The sequence below is a fragment of the Siphateles boraxobius genome, unplaced genomic scaffold (genome assembly GCF_051911475.1).
Source record: "Siphateles boraxobius isolate OS27281-9 unplaced genomic scaffold, OSU_SipBor_1 7, whole genome shotgun sequence".
Lineage (NCBI taxonomy): Eukaryota > Metazoa > Chordata > Actinopteri > Cypriniformes > Leuciscidae > Siphateles > Siphateles boraxobius.
The window spans coordinates 12,260,188-12,281,161 of record NW_027509197.1 but is presented as its reverse complement, the minus strand read 5'-3'; the positions used below and the strand labels follow the sequence as shown (position 1 = coordinate 12,281,161).

The 20,974-nt window shown below is 37.8% G+C and overlaps 2 protein-coding genes across 4 annotated transcripts in view; one reads left to right on the top strand and one right to left on the bottom strand.

The window, feature by feature from the left end:
* Nucleotides 1-20,974, bottom strand: part of abcb6b (ATP binding cassette subfamily B member 6 (LAN blood group) b) — a 56,887-nt gene that overhangs the window by 4,952 nt on the left and 30,961 nt on the right. Inside the window, exons 18-19 of one of the 3 annotated variants that reach the window (XR_013197118.1) lie at nucleotides 20,070-20,244; nucleotides 18,771-18,849 (exon numbers count right to left, since the gene is read on the bottom strand). Coding sequence is in view for 1 of the 3 variants with exons in the window: in XM_077215881.1 (XP_077071996.1) it covers nucleotides 20,136-20,244 (109 nt within the window). In the remaining 2 variants the exon portion in view is untranslated. Of the gene's footprint in view, nucleotides 1-18,621; nucleotides 20,245-20,974 lie in introns of those variants that run through there. The other 2 variants (XR_013197119.1, XM_077215881.1) reach the window with 2 other exon arrangements.
* Nucleotides 5,881-19,332, top strand: LOC143723457 (uncharacterized). The gene is made up of 7 exons (XM_077215882.1): nucleotides 5,881-6,561; nucleotides 10,165-10,386; nucleotides 11,778-11,948; nucleotides 12,101-12,232; nucleotides 12,315-12,484; nucleotides 15,929-16,165; nucleotides 16,879-19,332. The coding sequence occupies exons 1-7, from the start codon at nucleotides 6,096-6,098 to the stop codon at nucleotides 17,062-17,064; spliced, it is 1,584 nt and encodes a 527-aa protein (XP_077071997.1). The 5' UTR covers nucleotides 5,881-6,095; the 3' UTR covers nucleotides 17,065-19,332.

Genomic DNA, 20,974 nt, shown 5'->3' with positions numbered 1-20,974 from the left:
CGTGTTGATCCATTGGAATCTCTCTTGGTTAACGTTCCTTCTCTCGGCTACGTCTCTAACGACGGATTACTATTTTATTTTAAATAATACATCTGAATTAAGACCTTCGTGCCTCTGGCCTCAGAATTTGGATATGGCGTTCAGATTGTTACCGGATCAAGCTTTGTTAAGATCAAGCTGCAGGCCGGGGTATATCTTTGGCACCAGAACTCTTGATCGCGCTCCTTCACAGATGTTGAGCAACGGCGCAGTCACTGTCTGCATTACTTGACTCAATCTACGGAACCAACGACTGTAAAGATGGCTCTGCTGAATGTAAGATCGATATATATATAAGACATTTTTAATTAATGACTTCATTTCATCACGTGATATGGATTTTTTACGTTTTTTACTGAAACTTGGCTTAATTGTGATGAACTTGGACCTCTTGCTGAAACGGCACCTGATGACTGTAATTTTGTCAGTTCTCCTAGGACATCAGGTCGTGGTGGGGGGTAGCTACAGTTTTTAAGAACAGTTTTAAGTGTCGTTTTTTATCAGTGGACAATTTTAGTCGTTTTGAAGTTCAAGTGCTTAAGATAAACAGATGCACTTTTCTGTGCATAGATTTACCGACCTCCCTATTAGCCTATGATAAGATGTTTCTGCAGGAATTTTTTGATTTTATATCTTCTCTGGTATCGTATTATGACTGTTTATAATAGGTGATTTTAATATAGCCTACATGTGTGTTGTCCCTCTCATCCTTTGGTTAATGAATTCCTTCAAATCATTGATTCTTTTAATCTGACTTTGTCTGTCACAGAGTCTACTCATTAACAAGGCCATAGCCTACTCTTGATTTGGTGATTTCAATAGGTCTCTCTGTCAGTAATATAGAGATTGATGAAATATGTCTATCAGATCATAAGCCAGTATTATTTAACACTGTACTCAATACTACAAAGTTAATGTCAAGTCTTGTGATCGTCCAATCCGGTCTGTTAATTCTGCTACATCTAAACAGTTCGAAGAAGCTTTTGTTAGGGATGTTTGCCCTACTGTGTCTTCATTCTCAGAGATGTCTGTTGATGATCAACTTTATTTTTTTAACAGTCGGTGTGGCAATGTTTTGGACTCAGTTGCTCCATTTAAAATTAAGAAACCTAAGTTAAGGGGCATAGCCTAATAAGGACACTCGTGCCTCCAGACAGGAATGGAGGAAAGCTGAAAGAAAGTGGAAAAAAGATAAGCTGCAAGTATCCTATGAAATCATGAAAGATTGCATGGTGAGCTACCGGCACTCTGTTAAGGCTGCTAGGGAAAAATATTTTTTCTAACTTGATAGCAAAGCATGCTCACAGCCCAAAGACTCTGTTTAGTACAATACATAATGCACTTAATCCCAACTCACTCTCAATTCCTGATGCTACACCTACAATCTGTGATTCATTTTTGAAGTTTGTTGTTGATAAAATTAATATTATTCGTTATTGTATCCCCAAGTTTGACTTGAACTCATCTGTTAATGACCCATGTTCGGCCTGCTTAACTGAGTTTGAGCCTATTTCTTAATCTTTTCTTGTTGAGCTTTTCCATAAAATGAAGCTTTCCTCTTGCCCTTTGGATGTGGTGCCTCCTCGTCTATTTAGAGAAGTGTTATGTGTAGTTGAACCTTTTGTTTTAACTATTAAATAGCAGCCTATCTCAAGGCGCTGCTCCATCAATCCTGAAAAACGCAGTAGTGAATCCACTCCGTAAAAAGGCCAGTTTAGATCCTTTTATTCTAGATAACTATCGGCCAATTTCTAAATTACCATTTTTATCAAAAGTAATGGAAAAGGCTGTCTTCCATCAATTGACTTTATTTTTAAATGATAACAACTTATTAGATAAGTTTCAGTCAGACAATATCACAACAGAGTCAGCTTTGCTGAAGGTGTTGAATGATCTTCTGTTGGCTGGGGATTCAGGTAACTGTGCAATTTTGCTCCTTTTGGACCTCAGTGCAGCTTTTGATACCGTTGACCATGCTATCTTGCTTGAACGGTTGAATAAATGCGTAGGAATTCAAGGTACCGCATTGAATTGGTTTAAATCGTATCTCTCTGATAGAACATTTTCTGTGGAGGTCGGGAATTTTTCTTCCTCTTCTGTACCATTAACTTGTGGTGTACCTCAGGGTCCAGGGATCTATCTTGGGTCCGCTGTTGTTTTCGCTGTATTTGCTCCAGATCAAGAAAGAGAGAACATATTTCGCCTGTTCTTCCCTCGATTCATTGGTTCCCGGTCGAATACCGTGTTAAGTTCAAGGTCTTGGTGTACAAGGGTTTAAATGGCCAGGCTCCTCATTACATTACAGAACTTCTTCTCCACCGGAAATGTTCTAGGCTATATAAGGTCTTCAAACAAGTTGATGCTGACTGTGCCGCGATCTAGATTGATATTAAAGTGTGATTGTGCCTTCTCTGTTGCTGCTCCACATCTGTGGAATGATTTGCCGGAACACTTAAGGCTGTCTTCCAATGTTAATAGCTTTAAGTCCTCACTAAAGACTTCTTTTTTCTCTCTGGCTTTTGGTTCAATGTAATTTTATGAATTTGTGTGTTTTTTTTTCCTGTTTGATAATTATGTATTTTATTGTCTGAAGTGATTGTACAGCACTTTGGTCAGCAGTGGCTGTTTTAAACATGCTCTATAAATAAAAGAGGCCTGCCTTGCCTTTGCAATCGTTGAACTGTCAATAAAACAGTGCAAGTTTATCAGTGACTGAGTTCTGGACTCTCGCCAAAACTCCCGTAATAATCAACGAATCTCTTATTTACATCGTGTTTGCACTGTCAGTTATGATGAAAGCATTCGTTAGTGTGCAGAAATCGAGTTGCAATGACGAGATCACTGCATTCAGGCGTTCAACATGTCTGTGATCGTCTACATGCATCGTTAACTCCACGGCGTAGCTACTCCGTCACTCCTACGGCGTCGTGGCCGTTTAATATGGGATGAATATAGTATCAAAATGATTAACACGTGCAAGCACACTTATCAATGAACTTGATACATGTTGCAGAAATGTTTTATCCATGCCTTTCAACTTGCGTGTGCAAAATTCAAAATTGAATGAATGTGTAGCAATTTGTACAAATAGAGACATTTTTGTGAATACAAATGTTTTCTTTTGTATTAGTGTATCATAATTTGTGCATGCAACAAAGAAGATGTGCATGTGTGGATCAGGTGACGCGCGTGCATTCACTGAGTTCTTTTCTGAGTCGATCTCATTTGATTCATTTGGATTTTGAGACTTTCTTTTCGCTGTTTTTAAGCATTTCACAACCCACACACAAACAACTACAAATGAATAGGCCTGGTGCTAATTATTAATGTGTGCACAACTACCCATTTATTTGACAAATTCACAAATGTGCGTCGCTACATTTAAACTAATACAATACAACTAGTGTGTGCAAAATCCAGAATCACATGAATGTGCAGCATTTTGTACAAATAGAGACATAGTTGTTAATACAAAACCTCAATTTTGTATTAATGTAGGCCAGAATTTGTGCATGCAACAAGTAAGATGTGCATTTGTGGATGAGGTGACACGCGTGCATTCATTGACTCGTTTCTGAGTCGATGCTATTTGATTCATTTGGATTTTGAGACTTTCATTTCGCCGGTTACTCGGTTTCGCCTTGCACGATCCACACACACACTGTCTGAGAAAACCTGCTACCACTAGATGGCAGTATTCTGCTAAAACAGACAACGGCAGCGTAATCAAGCGTGATCCCCATTTAAAACGCATAAATAATGTGAGTGATATTAAATTGAAGCACCAAATTAAGTAGCCTACACAATAGGCCTAATACCTTATTAATAAAGCATACTTTATAGAGGCAATCAGATTATGAACAGCTCACATAGAAAACCATTATAAAACGCTTCACGTGCAATAGCGCATTGCATGTTCAATAAAGTGTATCGGCTACTGAGTTTTAATATCACCGTCTTACTGCATTGACGTTAAGCTTTTTCATAGGCTCTATGGGAGGAAAACTATATAGCCTATAAAGACAAGAGCCTATGAACTCGACGCGCGTTTCACGTTAATGGCATTTCCTCCTGAGCCTGTTAAAAAGAAAAAACTTAACATGAAATTTCGCAGTTGCGGCTTATTTTTTTATAACTGGGCCTACATTGTAGCAAACATTTTCAAAACAGAACAAAACAGACATTTTTAAATTCCAAAGCTTCAAGCTTTGGAATTGGAAAATGTCTGTTTTTAAATGTTAAAAGACGAATTTCGTGGTGGTCTGCGTCGCCTCGACGCGTAGTTACAATTTTTTGGAGGTGCACGTCGAGCTACGGCGGAGGGGTTCGCGGCGACGCAGAGGGGTCTGCTGGGGTAGCTACGACGTCGATTCGACGCAGAAGCATAAAACAGGCTTTAGCTTCATTAACGTATCTGTAAATAACCGAGATAACAAATGTTAGCAGTGTTGTGCTGAATGATTCATGTAAATACTGTAGCACCAAACTAACGGAGAGGTAGCCTACTCTTGGTAAAGATGGTAAAAAGGCTTGTACTGGAAACGTATGCAAAAACGTATGCTGTACATATTTAATTTGATCATGAACCATTAATTACATATTAAAGCACAACATTTTAGACTACTTTCTACCAAAACAACTGGGGAGCTTTGTGTGTTTTTTTTTTATTTTTTTTTTTAGAAAAACATGTAGCCTTTTCACTCCTCTTCAACAATTAAATGCACCTGTCACCGAATGTTGACTGTTTGTCCGAGTGAGTGGAGGGGGCGTGGCTTAGCCATATGTCAATTAGGCTGGGAAAATATAAGATTTGTGACCTTACATGTATCTACAAACGAAGGCAGATTGTGTTTCCAATTAAGTGTAATTAATAGCACCATGGTTTGCAATCATGTCAAGAAACTTTCAGACAATCTGAGAAACTGCACATGCAAGACGTGTTTAATAATACCAACTTTTAAGATCTCTTTATAATTAATATGCTTGGAAATATCAGACAGGATGTGGCAAAAATAATACTAGATAAGTCAATTATGGTTTAATGTGCAGGAGACCCGAGGTCTGTTATTCAGAAAATAGGTTCTTACTGGTCCGAAAAGTTTTTGTTGTTGTTTTTTTGGTCAGACAGCTTGTAGTCAAGTTGAATGACTGTGTGGACTGTTGAGGCGCACTAATTCACAATAAATGAGAAAACAGCGCTACTCTCTGGTCAAATACAGTAGCCATGTGGTTTCTACAATCTGTCTCTCTAAAATTAACATTTTTAATTCAAATTAGCATTATTTGCAAAATTAGGCTATATCACCTTCATCTATTAGTCAGCTACTATTCAAATGAATTCATAAAAAAATAGAACAGCCTATAAATATGTCACCATACGGACAAGACTTTTCCCACATCATTGTAATATCATAGCCTATATATGGAAATAAAAGCATTTTGTCCCTCTCCCCCTTATAGCCTACGGCAACGCTGTTACCATCCTATTGATTAAAGTGTCCCCTAAAAAAGTTGTCTTATTTAGTAAGTTTTTTTTAATCTTATTTATTAATCTTAAATAAGTAGCAACTGATAGCCCAACTGAAAAGTGGATATTTTAGAAATTCCTAAATTTAATATTACATTTTCTAAGAAGCACCTTTAAATTTCATAATCTGCACAAGGCTTGCAATATCAAATTAACTTAAAACTTGTATGATAATGTTTAAAATGTCTTCTTGATAATGGGAATTATCTGACAGTCATCTCCATCCCCTCTCTCTCTCTCTCTCTCTCTCTCTCTCTCTCTCTCTCTCTCTCTCTCTCTCTCTCTCTCTCTCTCCCTCCTTCCCTCCCTCCTCCGTTTCACAGCATGTCAGAGCCTGTGGGATGGAGTTCCAGCACATTACTTTCCATCTGGATGCTGCTCTGAGCACCTTTAATGAAGAGAGCTGCATCTCTCCAAACTTCACAAGACTCCGGAGTGTCCAACAAACACCTCCAACGCTCTTTTAAAAGTAACTTTGCCTATAACACACAACCGAGGACATCAAGAGAGATCTTTACACAGCCAAAGCATGAAGCTCCAGTGCGTTTCTCTTCTTATCTGCGCTTTACTCATTGGCGAGTGCTGCGGGTCTCGTCTGGACCGCTGGGTAAGAACTGGGCTTCAGTACCTGAAGCTCAACCTGTGCCGGAGGGTATCCTTACCGGAGAGCGAGTGCAAGAAGATGTCCCACCTGCACCTGAGCGGGGTGGTCGTGTACGTGTCCGAGTCCGGCTCGGGGAAAGTGCTCGCGATTCTGCCGGATTCCTACTCGAGCGGTGCGCTGCAGTCCAAGCACAGCGGCTTATCGGCGGACGCGAGCGCGGATGATGTGAGCAGGACGAATGAAGAGTTGTACCCCGGCGCGAGCGCGCATGACGCCGTGCTGCTACTGGACCCCAGTCCTGGAGAGAGCTTCGGACACCCGGTCGTTCTGTTCTATGTGGACTTCAACATAACCAAGAAGAAATGTGCTCATATGGACGGCATTTATCTGGGTGAGTGAACCGAATCTGACTGTAAAACCTGAGAATTAAAATTACAAGTGCATAGAAATTTTGCTTCAGTGAATTAATTTAAAATGATGTACAACAACGACCATGCTACAAGTCTTGCACTAGTCCTTATAGCATACTGCTGAACCCAATAAATTAACCCATTTATTACTGTTTTTTCCCAATGAGCACATATTCTACTCTCAGATAGCCCAATGAAAGTTTCAAAACAGTTGCAAGAGAGCGAAATGTAGTATAATTTCAGTATCTGAAATGTTCAGACACTCAGTAAAGACCCAAATTATTTTGACTCTGATATTGTCAGTGAAAAGAGATTATCAAATAGGCTAATACATGCATAGGCTAGGTCTTTTTTGTTTAGTTTATTTAGTTTACATGTAACAATACTTAGAAATCGAGTTGAACAATTAAAGAAATGTGAATGGACTTGCCATCAATGTGACTGACATGTTCACGTCACGTGTATGATGATTTATATGAGACAAAATACATTATTAATAGACCCAAAACAACCATCCAATATGGATAATGTCGACAACTCTGTGTAAAATAGGCTACACCAACAAGTTCAAACCAAAAGTATGTTTAATGTTACCAGTGTGATTAAACATGTTCCTATTTTGAGAGTTCCAAATGATTATTTCTGTTTTCGTGCACATTAGCTTCTATCAGGACACCTTACTAATTATAATGACATTATATGTCATTATAAGAAATGACTATAATACCATAATAATGTGTTTTTACAGCAGCTAAAACGGCACAAAATAATTACGCATAAGTAGCATGAATTACACTGTAACAAATACTATAATGCATAATATGTATTTACTTTGTATCCATCGAAATAAAACTCTTAAGGGATGGGCACTGAGGAACAGGAAAAACATCCTGCAGAAGTGAACAAGCATCACAGAAGCGTGCAGACACGCAAAGGTCTAGATCAGACTGTAAGTTGGGTAAAAGTCTTCCTCAGTGATTTCAATAGTGAATTATAAAAAGCCAGTTTAGATGTTTTGCAACACTTTTCCGGGCATAAACAAAGGTGACACGAAGCTGTGTGAATTAGTCAGCGAGGTCTGCACGAGGATCTGCTCTTAGGAAGTCGGGCCACAGACCCCCTGCAGGGAAAGTGGAGGGCAGACGTACGACTGAGCTGAGAGTCATGCATTCACAATAAGAGTGGTCAATAATTCATTCCTGACTGATAGTTCAGTTCTTAACACTGGGTTCAGAGCCCAGCTGTGCCCCCGGTTCAGGGGAACAAGTAAACCCATCACTAAACTTGCACATTTGTGCCATCACTGCTGAAAGAGACAAGAAAAGTTGTTGTGATAAAAGCTTATTCTAATACATTTTGTTTTCTATACTCTTAATTAAATGTTATTTATGGATATCAATGGTTCCATGAAGAACATTTAACATCCATTGAACCTTTCCTTTATATTAATAGGTTCTTTATAGTGGGAAAAGGTTCTTTAGATTATTCAAATTTTTTTCACACTAAGAAAAAAAGGACTATTTTAAGAACTGTTCACTGAAAGGTTATTTGGGGAACTGAATTTGGTTTTATCTATGGCATCGCTGTGAACCCCCCTTTCTGGGCACATACTGTTTTTCAACTGACTGTTTTAAAGTATTTAAGTAAGTTTTAAAGCCTCATATTGGCAGCTGTACTAATAAAATCCTGAACAAAGACATTTAATTTCAATATGATTTCATAGGGCTGCATCTGAAGCTGAAACATTATGCTGGAAGGAAGGAATCAAGAGAGATCCATATCCAATACTAAGATCCTGGCTACTTATGTCATCATCTGGTCAATGTTTGACGGCAACATAGATGTGTCCCTCACTGGCTATGATATCCCATAATGCTCTGTGTTTGGTTAGGCTGTTTGTGAAAAAAAAGGCAAATCAGTGTTGAAAAAAGTACATTGATTTACAAATGATATTTTCATCATTATTCCTCCTACTGTTATTATTCATCATTATTATTCCTACAAAAGTTTGGGGTCGTTAAGATTTTTAAATGTTTCAGAAAAGTCTCTTGCTAATCAGGTCTGGATTTTTTTAATCTAAAATACAGGAAAACAGTAATATTGTCAACATGATCCTTCAGAAATCATTTTAACATGCTGATTTGGTGCTCAAGGTACATTTCTTATTATTACCAATGTTGAAAACAGTTGTGCCTTAACAGAATCTGCCTTAAGCTTTGGACACAGCCATGGCAATTATGTAAATATATTTAAATCAACTCTCATTTAAAGACAATTCGTGAAGACTAAGCACACATGTTGTCCTCAAGCCTTCCTCAAATGAAATAGTTACAAGAAATATATTTGGTAACTGAAGACAAAATTGAAGCTCAGGAAGGGCTATAATGAGCGGACACATTAGAAATGATAAACAAAAAATGCTCTGATCTCAAGGCAGCAAGGCTTGTGTGACTCAGTTCAAGTCTGGAATCGTTTTCAAGTCTCATTGTGTCCAAGCTTGACCATCTCATCTGAAGATGTGGTGATAATCAGAGACTGGAATGAAAAGCTGGGTTTAGTTCTGGCCACATTTAAAGTCATCCCAAGTCTTTCTGCATTTTTGTAATGGGCCTCCGGATGCGACTGACCACAGAGAGAGACTCATTAGAGCTACTGATGCTCTCTATACCCCACATTCCCAAATCACGACAAGTTAAGGAAACCTTTCATTATGAGAGGCAATTTTAGTTGCTAAGTGAAATGGATTTATAATGGCTTGTGATTACACCTCCTGCACTACTGTCTAATTCAGGTTTCCTCAGCGTGAAACTGATTAAAAATTACTTGGCGTCAAAAGCCAAAGTGCAGCATGTGTTTGGAGATAGTTTGGAGTTATGGCAGATTACTGAAGGAATGCAAGCTGCTCTGCCCAGACTGATGCTATGCCTGTTTAAAAGTCATTATTATTGCTTTTTCTGAAAGGACAGTTTCTCTTTGTCACTTTCTCAGGGTAGAAATTAACATTGCAGGCAGCTCTTTCTTATTAAAGCCAGGTGGACGATCACATGACAGCGGCGGAGCAATAAACCCTTGACAAATGACGCTGAATGTTCTCATTTATCCGGGTCATGGGGTTTTCACACAAACATCACGCAAATATTGACACTGGCATGCTCTTGAATGATCACCAGGCAATAAAACGAAAACATCCCTCATTATCAGAGATTGTTGCTTGGATAAACGTTTCAATAAAAAATTACAACTATCTAAGGCCCTTTTTTTTTTTTTTACGTTTTAGATGCTACAGACCCCAAAATATGATCATCCTTGTGTGCGGGACCCCTATCCTAAAATTTAAAAGGCATATATCTTTTAAAAAAAACACCCAACTTATACACTGAAAAATCAATATTAAAAATCTAAAATGACTTTTTTAATAGATTTTAGTCTTATTTATTTTTTTTAATAGTATTTTTCTAAGCTTTCCCACAGACCCCCGTCGCTCCCTTGCGGCCCCATGGGGGTCACCTGAGCCCAGTTCGAAAACCCCAGCTGATTGTATTTGTAAATTAACTGTTTCATTCTATATATATATATATATACAGGGGAGGAATGCTTGACGATGGCTGTGAAAACCCGCTGCCAGAACCAGCTGAAGCGGAGGAGGAGTCGCAGCGATCGCATGGCGAGCCGAGCAAGGGCCCGCAGGAGTACGGTGGCCAGACCCAGCCGTGTGGAGCACAGCAGCGGACTCTGTGAGATTCACTTTCTCCCTCTGGTTGTGGGAGTGAAAGACAGCAACCGAACACAATGCCTGCGCTGTGTAGGTGAGTCAGCAAATTGTGAAGTTGAAAAGGTTTAAATATCTCTGAAAGGTCAATGACAGACTCTAAGAAGGAGCAAGTGATGGAAGCATTTGGTTGCACTTAATTTCAAAGTGACGTAGTTACATACTTAAACAAGTACTGAGAAATATTAATTAACTACATGTACTAACTGTAGAGTTATGGTTAGGGTTTGGTTTAGGGTTAATTACTTTGTAATTATTCATAATTTACTGTTATTACTTTAGTAAGTAAATGTAACTACGTCACCTGAAAATAAAGTGTTTTGTTGTTACTGTCACAAAGACGAGTGTGATTTCCTAGAACACCTATTTAAGTAAAGTATGAACTACAAAATAATTTTCAGTACTTTTAAAGGTGTGTTCAAGTCATTTTGGAATAAAAATGGCAGTAAAATGTAGTTAAGCAGTTATTTTGCAATATATTTCTGTTTAATAATTCCTATTTATAATTCCAGATATTAGCTCCTAATAACTGACCATTGTTAATATCTTAATGCAAAAATAATCAGAAAATCAATTAAAACATAGTTTATAGCACAGTTGAATAACTTTCAAATGGCCAGCTGAATAAACTATATGCTCATTAATAAGGCATTTGTTGTTTCGTCTACTGATCGCTCAAATGACATTGCTTCATTTTGATGTTGATAGTGTTGCAAATGCAAAATATTTTAGTTTAATAATTCCTATAACTGACTGTAATCTGAAAATAAACAAAAGACATACAATATAGTTGAATGTACACTGTGAAAAATTATTATACGACCAATAAGTTATGACAACGTTTTTACATTGCTTTAACTTATCAAAATAAATTAAGCAATTTTCAGCTTTAAAAAAAAAGTAATACAAGATTAAATTCATTTTTAAAGTCATGTAATATAAGTTGAAATGACTTAAACATCCAAGTTGATTGTACTTGACAATTTGAGGTAGGTATAGCATAGCAGAGTTGAATACATTTTTTAACAATGTAAAGGCATTTTCACCACAACTGTTACTTGTTATATTGTGGTTTCATCTATTGATCCCTCAAATTACACAGATTCATTTTGGCGTTAATAGTGTTGCAATAAAACAAAGTGGCAAGTACAATCAACTTGGATGTTTAAGTCATTTCAACTTATATAGAATTCCAACTTTCTATAGGAATTCTATATATTCCTATAGAAATAACTCAATTTCAACCGCTAAAATTTGCTGAATGGTAAATGTGACCGCACCTTAAATGACAGTATAATATTTAGTGTTAACCATGTCACGTTTGGGTTTGAAAATGACAAAAATGAAGTCATACTGAAATTCTTCTCTCCTACTTTTTGATCCTGCTCACTTGAAACCTAAAGCTAAGTGATGTGGTTGTTGCTGTAGATCACCCAGACTTTGCCAGATGCCCACAGCCTTTGCCACTGACCAGCCCCAGCGCGCCCATCTCCAGCTGCGAGCTCAATAAAAACACCCGACGGTGCCATCAGCAACGCCTAGCCACACACCTGTCCTGCCGCCTCTACCAGACCTGTGATCATGCAGTTCTCTTGTCAGGTACAAAAAAACACACTCAAAGAACTCGTTTGTATGATCTGACCCTAGATCCGCTTATTGATGTTTGAAATGCTGCATGGGCGAATACTTGGACTTATCAGCCGTCTCAGGAATGCAGCTTTTTACGCAACCTTTGACCTGTGCACGTGCAGGTGGCTGGCAGGAGCAGATAACATACCAGCGGCATGCGCAGAACCTGCAGCTCTTCTACCAGATGCTGAGGAACAACGGCTTCCATAAGGACCACATAAAGACGTTCTTTGCTGGGAACGGACAGGTAGCAGGTCAGAGGACATTTCAAGTCATTTCAGTTTTTATTGAGGTATGCTTTACATTCAGGTTCAATAATTGCCTGTATTTCCACAGCTAAAGAGACAGAGGGGATGTATCCAGCAACAGAGAAAGAGGTCATCAGGAATCACATTTCCTACATCTGCCGAAAGCAGCACTGCGTGGATTCTCTGGTTCTGTACTTGAACAGCCCCACACGCAACGACGGCACCATGCTGCTTTGGGACCGCAATAACAACGGCATTGTGAGTGTGTGCGTCTGATCAGACATTCCGGTGGTCATGTACTGTAGTAGAGCTAGTATGCATCGGGACTGGATACAGTGAAGTTAATGTTCAAACTTCGTGTCACAAAAAAACATTGACAATCACTACAGAACACAACAATTTCTGCCCAATTTTTACAGTGGCCTCGGTTCCCAAAGTATTTTTCTCTTTCATTTTGTCAAAGATTAAAATTTTTATTAGAAATGACAATTAGAAAAGTTATATAAAAACTAGAAAGAAGACTAAATGTACAAGAATTGTGTATGAGACAACAAACTACTCATCCCATGAAGCATTTTGAATGATGTAATCAAGTCAAAAGCAATGATATATTTAAAAAAAAAAACTAAACTTAAAACAAACCTTTAGAATTATACAATTACACAGATATATACAATACAGTACAGTTCAGTTATTTACAGAAATTAATACTTTTATTTGGCAAGGATGCATTAAATTAATCAAAAGTTACAGTTTTATATTTTATATTGTTACAAAATATCTCTATTTTAAATAAATGCTGTTCTTAAGAAATGTTTCAGCATATAATTCTGATTTCTGAAAGATCATGTGACACTGACCACTGGAGTAATGATGCTGAAAATTCAGCTTTGCCATCACAGGAATAAATAAAATAAAAATAAAATATAAAATAAAATTGTAGATTGAAAAGATAAAATCAGATTGTGTCATTTGATAAGTACTTGGAAGCCAGAGAACTTTTGGCACACTTTCCATGTCCGCAGGAACAGCAGCCTCTCGTCTTTATGACTACGATTAGTGTAGTTCTTCACTCAGAATGAAACTATTTAACACAACTGTTTAAAAGTAAATTGAAATCACACTGATTTACGGCTTTCTACAGAAGCATACATTGTCACTTTATCTCGGACATCACGGTAGGTCTGTTTTTAATGATCTATTCGCTACCATAAACAAATCTATTTCTAATGGAGGATTTTTTTTTTAGATATATTTTTACTTTCAGAACCTCACTGTTGAGCTCTGAAGTGGTTTAAAAACCCTGTTTTTTCTTGTAACAGGATTGTATTTTCACAGTCAGGCCTACTATGTTATTCTGAAGGTGCTGAGGTAGATTTGTTTTAAATGTGGGCTTCCTGGAAGCACAGAGAGGACAGATGAGTAAGAAGAGTTACTCTTATCTTCCCGTAAATGAATCCAACGTGTTTCCCCAAGCCCACCACTTCAAAGTGCCCACTAACCAAAGGAGAAGAGTATTACGCTATGGAAGATGACTTCTGGTTGACTCTCATCCGTTCATTTGGTTTCATTTTTAGGAAGGGATGAATATGTAGACACTCTGCACTTTGGTGGTTCTTGTGTTACGAGTATTTTCAGGGCCGCTAATGAGAGCGCCACCTGTGCAGCAAATATCCAAGAAGGGGATGCTTTATCAAACCGTATTCCCTTAATGCAAATGACAACCCAGAGCAGACTCCTCACTTAACAAGAAAGATGAGAGAGATTAGATCGAATTTCATAGAGAAATATGGCACAATATTAAGTCCCCAATCTTATTACTAAACACAGACAGGTCCTTTTATCAACTCACAATAGATCAGCCATCCACCTCATGCCTCTTTCATCTATCATTAATACAATCATTCCAGAAACTATGCGCACATTTAATTATATTGCTTTTATAAAGTACTCTCATGTTGCTTCACCAAAATCCCACAATCCTTTGCTAAAAGGTGGTCAGTAATCCCGGCCATATGTTTAGAGTAGGGCAAACAGAAGGGAGCAGACTGCACAGTAAAGCCCACCCTTCCACGACAATAGGGACAGACTCTCTAGGGACAAAGGCAACAACCTGATCCCCAGACAGGGATGTAGTGACAAAGGGGGCTTGAGAGACAAGGACCACACAGGATCAGGGCCACCAGAGGCTCGGCTTCCCACAGGAAAGCTGCTCATTTCTTCTTAAAGTAGAAAGAATTCGACAAACTGTTCATTTCAACAACTGCCTTTAGCATGAATGTCAGGGCAAATGAATGAAGTTACTCAGTCATTTTAGTGATAAAACTGAAAAACTAATTGAGGGGGAAAATATCAAATTAATGTTATATTATTCTCTCATAATTGATTTGAATATAATTTATATAATAATTTCATATTAATATTATTCATATAATATTTTTTTATTAATAGTTATATACACTGTTAGGGTTAGTAATCTATATTTTAAGGAATTTAAAGAAATTAATACTTTTATTCAGCAAGGAAAGGATCTATCAAATTGATCAAAAGTGACGGAAGACAACATATAATGTGTAATGTTACAAAAGATTGCTATTTCGAATAAATACTGTTCTTTGAAACAAATGTTTATTAAAAATTAAGCAGCATTAAAGGGAAAATTCTGTCATCATTCACTCACCCTCATGTTGTTCCAAACCATTGACAGCCGGTTCCTGTAACTGCACGTTTATGCTTTTTGAAGCATGAAAGTGGTAGTGTAACACGAGAATGAACCTCATTGGTTCTCGCACATCAAGTGAACATGCTTGAGCTTCCGTTTACCAAAACTGATGTGTGAGTTGATGAATGTTTATATGTTAATAAAAGTCTAAATTTAATCATATGTTCATCATAAATGTTCATCATATTTCTCAATTCATATGTATTAGTTTTGTGATCTCTTCATTAATTTTTTAAAGCGTCAAGGTGGTAGTTGCGTAGCTGTCTATGGAGGGACAGAAAGCTCTCAGATTTCATCAAAAAGATCTTAATTTGTGTTACGAAGATGAACGAAAATCTTGACATGAGGGCGAGTAATTAATGACAATTTTAATTTTCAGACGAACTATACCTTTAAGAAACTGTTTTCCACATTGGTAATAAGAAGAAATGATTCTTGAGCATCAAATCAGCATATTAGAAGTATTTCTGAAGGATCATGTGACATTGAAGACTCGAGTAATGATGCTGAAAATTCAGCTTTACCATCACAGGAATGGACTACATTTAAAAAAATATTAAAACAGAAAACAGCTATTTTAAAATTGTAATATTTCACAATATTAATAGTATATTAATAATATTAAGTCAATAGTAAGTTCTTTTATGCTCAAGACTTTGATTATTTGATCAAGAGACTTCTTAAAATAACAATAAAAAAAACATACTACCTTCACATTTCGAACGGCAGTGTATTTTATATTATAATATTGCTGTTGCCATAGTTTTATTAAAGCATGATCCACTCAAGTCTCTGCATTACACAGCTTTTACCTCAAGTTGTGCTTAAGAACAACCCTTACCCATTGTAAAATCAATGTAATGTACAGACTTTCATGGATTTCTGCTTTAATAAATTGCATTATAAAGGGAAACTATCTATAAAACATGTCATAATGTATGACAGGAAAGCTCTATATGATATGTTTTTTTTTTCTCCAGGCAGATCTGAAGGAGCGTTACTCCATGGGGGAACTGTTGGCAGATCTAGCCGGATGCAAGGCCAGTCGGGTGCTGCTCTTCGTGGAGCAGAGCTACAGTGGGGCCCTCAGCAAGAGACTGATGGGATCTCTCAAACACGTCAATGTCGTGCTGCTCAACGGGCTGCCCTGGGTGCAAACAGCTGAGTTCTGGTCCTCTCTGCACCCATCGGACTGCCTCATAGACCACCTCAGTAAGGTGAGACTTTAAAAGCCTTTACACAGCCATACCTTATGAATCTGGGCTGTTCGGATCACTCCGTTTTAAACTTTTTTTATTGTACGGAAAAAGGTATTCACCTTTTCATATGAGTCTTGCTTCCGGGATCATCCGCATCCAGTTATTTTAGCTGTACAAAAACAGTCCGTTATGCTTCTTGATATAGTATTTTTTAATAATCGTAGTTTTAAAATTTACTGCACTGTTAATGAAAGAGCTAACATGATCAAACAATGAACATATCTATCTTTATTAAAATAACGATAAAGATTAATATTAAATGAATGGCTCCCTGTTGAATTAACATTAACTGTTGGGACCTTATTGTTCTAATTAACGCATTACTGAAATTCCTACAGCTGCTCTTTTCTTTGTGAAAAGTGAAAGGGGATAGAGACTGCCACTCTCCAAAATGACAAAGTAGTTCTACGTTTATGATGACCTACATCCTACGACTCATGTACTTTGCTAAGTCTTATCAAACATGTTCTTTGGAACAGACCCAAATCCAAAAAGTAATTTCTAACTGAAATAGTCACAAGACAAATGGTTTGGCGTCGATGCGTTATTCTTGTAGTCGATACAACTTTTAGATTTCAGTTCTTCTGTGGAATAACAACTCATCTTCTGTCAAGCTATCTTATGACTTGAAGACTTTAAATTGGTTCTCTCTTCGCCTAATCCATCACTAGAGTTCTGTGACGTCCCGACTGGGTGATGCTGCTCTGGGTCTCGTGAACGTGACTTTGGCCGGTGCTCCGTGTAACTCCACCCCACCCCTCACCGAGGCCGAGATGAGGAAGGAGTACATGGGCTGCCAGAACCTGCCTACAGCTCTGTGGTACCAAAAACGACCCAAGACCGACAACAGCAACTGACCGCTTCCAGGACGCTTCCTGACAACTCTACTGTTTCCAATACGTAATTCGGACACTCCAGTGGAGTACTTCCATGGAAAACAAGTACCAACGAGTAGTCCTAGAAGTATGATTTTGTCCAATGCACAAACTTCAAATCCACGACCAGCCCTTTCCTCTCACAAACACACACACAAAATCTACCTGTGTGTTCGCACTTAATTCACCTTGATGATGCACATAGATCCTGACAAGCTGTTGAGGAACGGAGACTACATAATGTGTGCTTAAGAAGAGATGGTAATGCAGGACAGAGAGAGAGAAAGCGTCTGACATGTCCTCACTGTGAACCTCAGTTCCGCTGCTTGCCGCTCCGTAGAAGGCGTCCCGTGGGGAGCGTCCCATGCAAACTTCTCCTCTCTCTGCCTGCCGCGGGGGTTCAGCGCAGGGGCATCAGCGCTCCTTCAGCAGAGTGCTCTTCCGTGGGTCATCGCACAGGGCGCGCCTGGAACTGAACAATGGTGACAAGGCCACTCTGAAACACACCTCGCACTCACTTGAACATTTCAGGACAAATTTCCTTGTCCCTCTTCAGCTCAATTAGGGACAGGGCGGTCCAGCATGATTTAGTAATGAGAAGTGTTCCCTCACCACGTCTGGACCCTAGCAGACACTGGGCTCTGCAAGCATGTATTTAAGTCAGACCTCTTATTCCACGCTGAACTAACCACTCTGTCCACAGTATTACCTTATCGCCGCAAACATTTAAACGCCAACCAATGATAATGTTGACAGTGACGAGAAGGTATTTCAGGCTCCACGCCAGCTCCTGTGGGAATTTCGTACACATTCTTTAGAAATTACATACAGTAGGACGACATCTGCAGTGCATCTACACTCTTCAGAAACATACACTAACATTCAAAAGTTTGGGGTCGGTAAGATTTTTAATAATGTTTTTGAAAGAAGTCTCTTATGCTCAACAAGGCCGCATTTATTTGATCAAATATACAGTATAAATGGTTAAATATTACAATTTAAAAACGAATCTCTTAATTTATTTTCATCCTCCAGAAATCCTTCTAATATGCTGATTTGGTGCTCAAGAAACATTTATTATTAATGTAGAGAGCAGTTTAAATAGAACAGCATTCATTTGAAGTCACATTATAAATGCCTCTACTCTAACTTTTGAGCAATATATGTATCCTTACTGAATACAATTAGTACTTTCTTTAAAAAAAAACAAAAAAAACATGTACTAACGCCAAACTTTTCAACCAACTTCCACATGGAATTCCTTCTTGCTTTCCCCATTATATTGATGTGAGCAGGTCAAAGTCCCATGAAACCTCAGTGCATTGTAGTCAATTATTAACTCTAAGTCCAAGCCTAAATCATTACAGATAAATATCTGTTTTTGTATAGTTCAGAAATGTGTTATCCTGTAAATATTTCTGTCATGTTCTACTTCATGAATGAATTATAATGTCAGTTGTCTTAAAGGAATATACATGTACTTGTTTGTGTTAAACCATAGCTGGAGTGAAAAGATGTAAATACTCTAAATAAATTAACTTTTGTACATAGTCAGGGTTGTATTTATTTACAAACTTTTGTTTTAAAATGAAGTACTTGACCAACTTTTGCACATTCCACATGAAAAAAAGAAAAACATTACAAAATTCAGCTAATGTTTTCATGAAATGCAGCAGCCAATCATTAGAGGGTATCTTCAGAGTCAGAATATTCTTTGTATTCCTGAATGTTTCCATGGTTCATGTAAGTCCCTTAAATATCTTTCACCTTTAGAAAAGCAATTTAAAAATAGTTCATAATTCAACTCTTTATAATTCAATACTTTCAAAAAAGAAACTTTTCTAAATAATATGGAAAGACACCAAAAAGAAAAGTTTACTGCATGTCAAACCCAAAACTGAATATTCTGTCATCATTTACTCACCCTCAAGTTGTTCCAAACTTTTATGAGTTTCTTTGATCTGTTGAAATATTTTGATGAATATGGGTAACCAGACAGTTGACTGTAGCCATTGACTATAGAATTCAATAGCTACCACGTCAACTGTCTGATTACCAAAATTCTTCAAAATATCTTCTTTTGTGTAAAAGTTTGGAACAACTTGAGGGTGAGTAAATGATGACAGAATTTTCATTTTTGGGTGATTTATCCCTTTAAGTTCAGCATGTCATTAATATTAAAATACTGGTTTAATGTAAAGTAGATGATGAGTATTTTCCATAAAAAAAGGAGGAGATTATAAAAAATAAGTCTCAAACTAAAAATGTGAACAACAGAGATATGATAGATCTTTGGACTTTACCAAGTGTAAAGAGGTTTGGTTTGGTAAAGCATCCACACTTTGGTGAAGTTTTTGACCTTGTGCATGTTATCTACAATTCCCATATTTAGAAATTCCTATATTTATAAAAAAAAAATAGAGATACTTCCATTCCTCCTCAGTCTATTATGATGAATAAGAGTGTAAACAAAGGAAGTGATATAAAAACACTATGTAACTTAAATGACTGAATATAGTCACCACATGACAGTACTTTTATACTACTGCTGTTTCCTAAATATTAAAGGAATACTACACCAACAAAAATTAAATTTCTGTTATCATTTACCTCTATGACTTTCTTCAGTGGGAAATAAAAGGGGATATTTTGAGAAATGTCTGTGTTTTTTTTCTCTCCATACAATGAAAGTCAATAAGGACCAAACGGTCTAGTTACCATCATTCTTCAAAATATTGTCTTCATTTTCCACAAAATAAATAAAGTCATACAGATTGGAATGACATGAAGGTGAGTAAATGACGACATACATTTCTTTTCGGGTGAACTAACCCTTTAACATATCTAGAGGTACTCAATGATTGGTTGATCTTTAAGCAGACCTATGTAATTGTTCCCTGAGAAACACTCTTCGTAGTTCATTACTTCTGTGCAGTCTGGTGCCCCTCTGTCTGAGATTAAGTTTAGAGCTCAGTGGGCTCTTTTACCATTTTCCTGATTGATTTCACCCATCATCATTCATCATCGCTGCTCCATCAGCTTCAGTCGCTCTGCTATGGCTCCTGCGGTTGTTCTTCTGTGGAGACCTCTGACTCTGGGGTTTGCTGCTGTTTTAACCACATAGCTGCGTACAGTCCCCCCATGGCCAGCAGCTCCTCATGCCTACAGACAAAGAGCAGTCAGAGACATAAGCAGAAAGACCACAAGAGAAATTGCAACATTAAATATGGTGGCTGTAGAGTCCAAAACACACTGCACAGACAGACGCCGACCAGCAGCAACAGACATTTCATTGGGTTTTGTTGGATCAGTGTGTCTGTTGATGTTGGTTTTCGCCAATTGAACATTGAATCTGCATTTGTCAGGTCGAGGAATGTCTCAAAAGTGACGTACTGGAATCTGGTGATGGTCTATGTTGGTCAGTGTTAGTCGGTAGAATGTGAACTGACCTTACACCTTGGAAGCTACACCTTTCCGTTTTTATAAAAAAAAATAAAAAAAAAGGTCAATTTGCTTGACTGTAAACTAGACAGAAAACAGCAGCCCTGGGGATTGCAAAGATGGCTGCCAAAGTGGATTGGCTCATCTTAAAAGGACTTTAGAGCAGTTTAACTTCACAGGGGGCCGGCTTTCCTCTGGCTCCAGAAATCACTTAAGGGCAAGGAAACTCTCAGGACCATCTCCATTCTCTTTCTTTTCTTTTCTCAGATTGCTAAAACAGAGAGTTAGGAGGGTCGGTCTAGGGTCAAGTTTGTTGAGGCATCAATTACTTGGAAGTATGAAATCAAAAGTGAAGCAGACACAATATGGGGCACTGAACTCTGGGAATGAGAGTGTGGAATATGTTCTCATCATAATGTAAGGTCACACCAGAAGTTTTAAACAGATACCA

Bases quoted from the DNA above. Each gene is read 5' to 3' on its own strand.
- LOC143723457 (XM_077215882.1), top strand. From the start codon at position 6,096: ATGAAGCTCCAGTGCGTTTCTCTTCTTATCTGCGCTTTACTCATTGGC. The intron at 11,949-12,100 runs GTACAAAAAAAC...GTGCACGTGCAG, and splicing joins TCATGCAGTTCTCTTGTCAG to GTGGCTGGCAGGAGCAGATA. The intron at 16,166-16,878 runs GTGAGACTTTAA...ATCCATCACTAG, and splicing joins TCATAGACCACCTCAGTAAG to AGTTCTGTGACGTCCCGACT.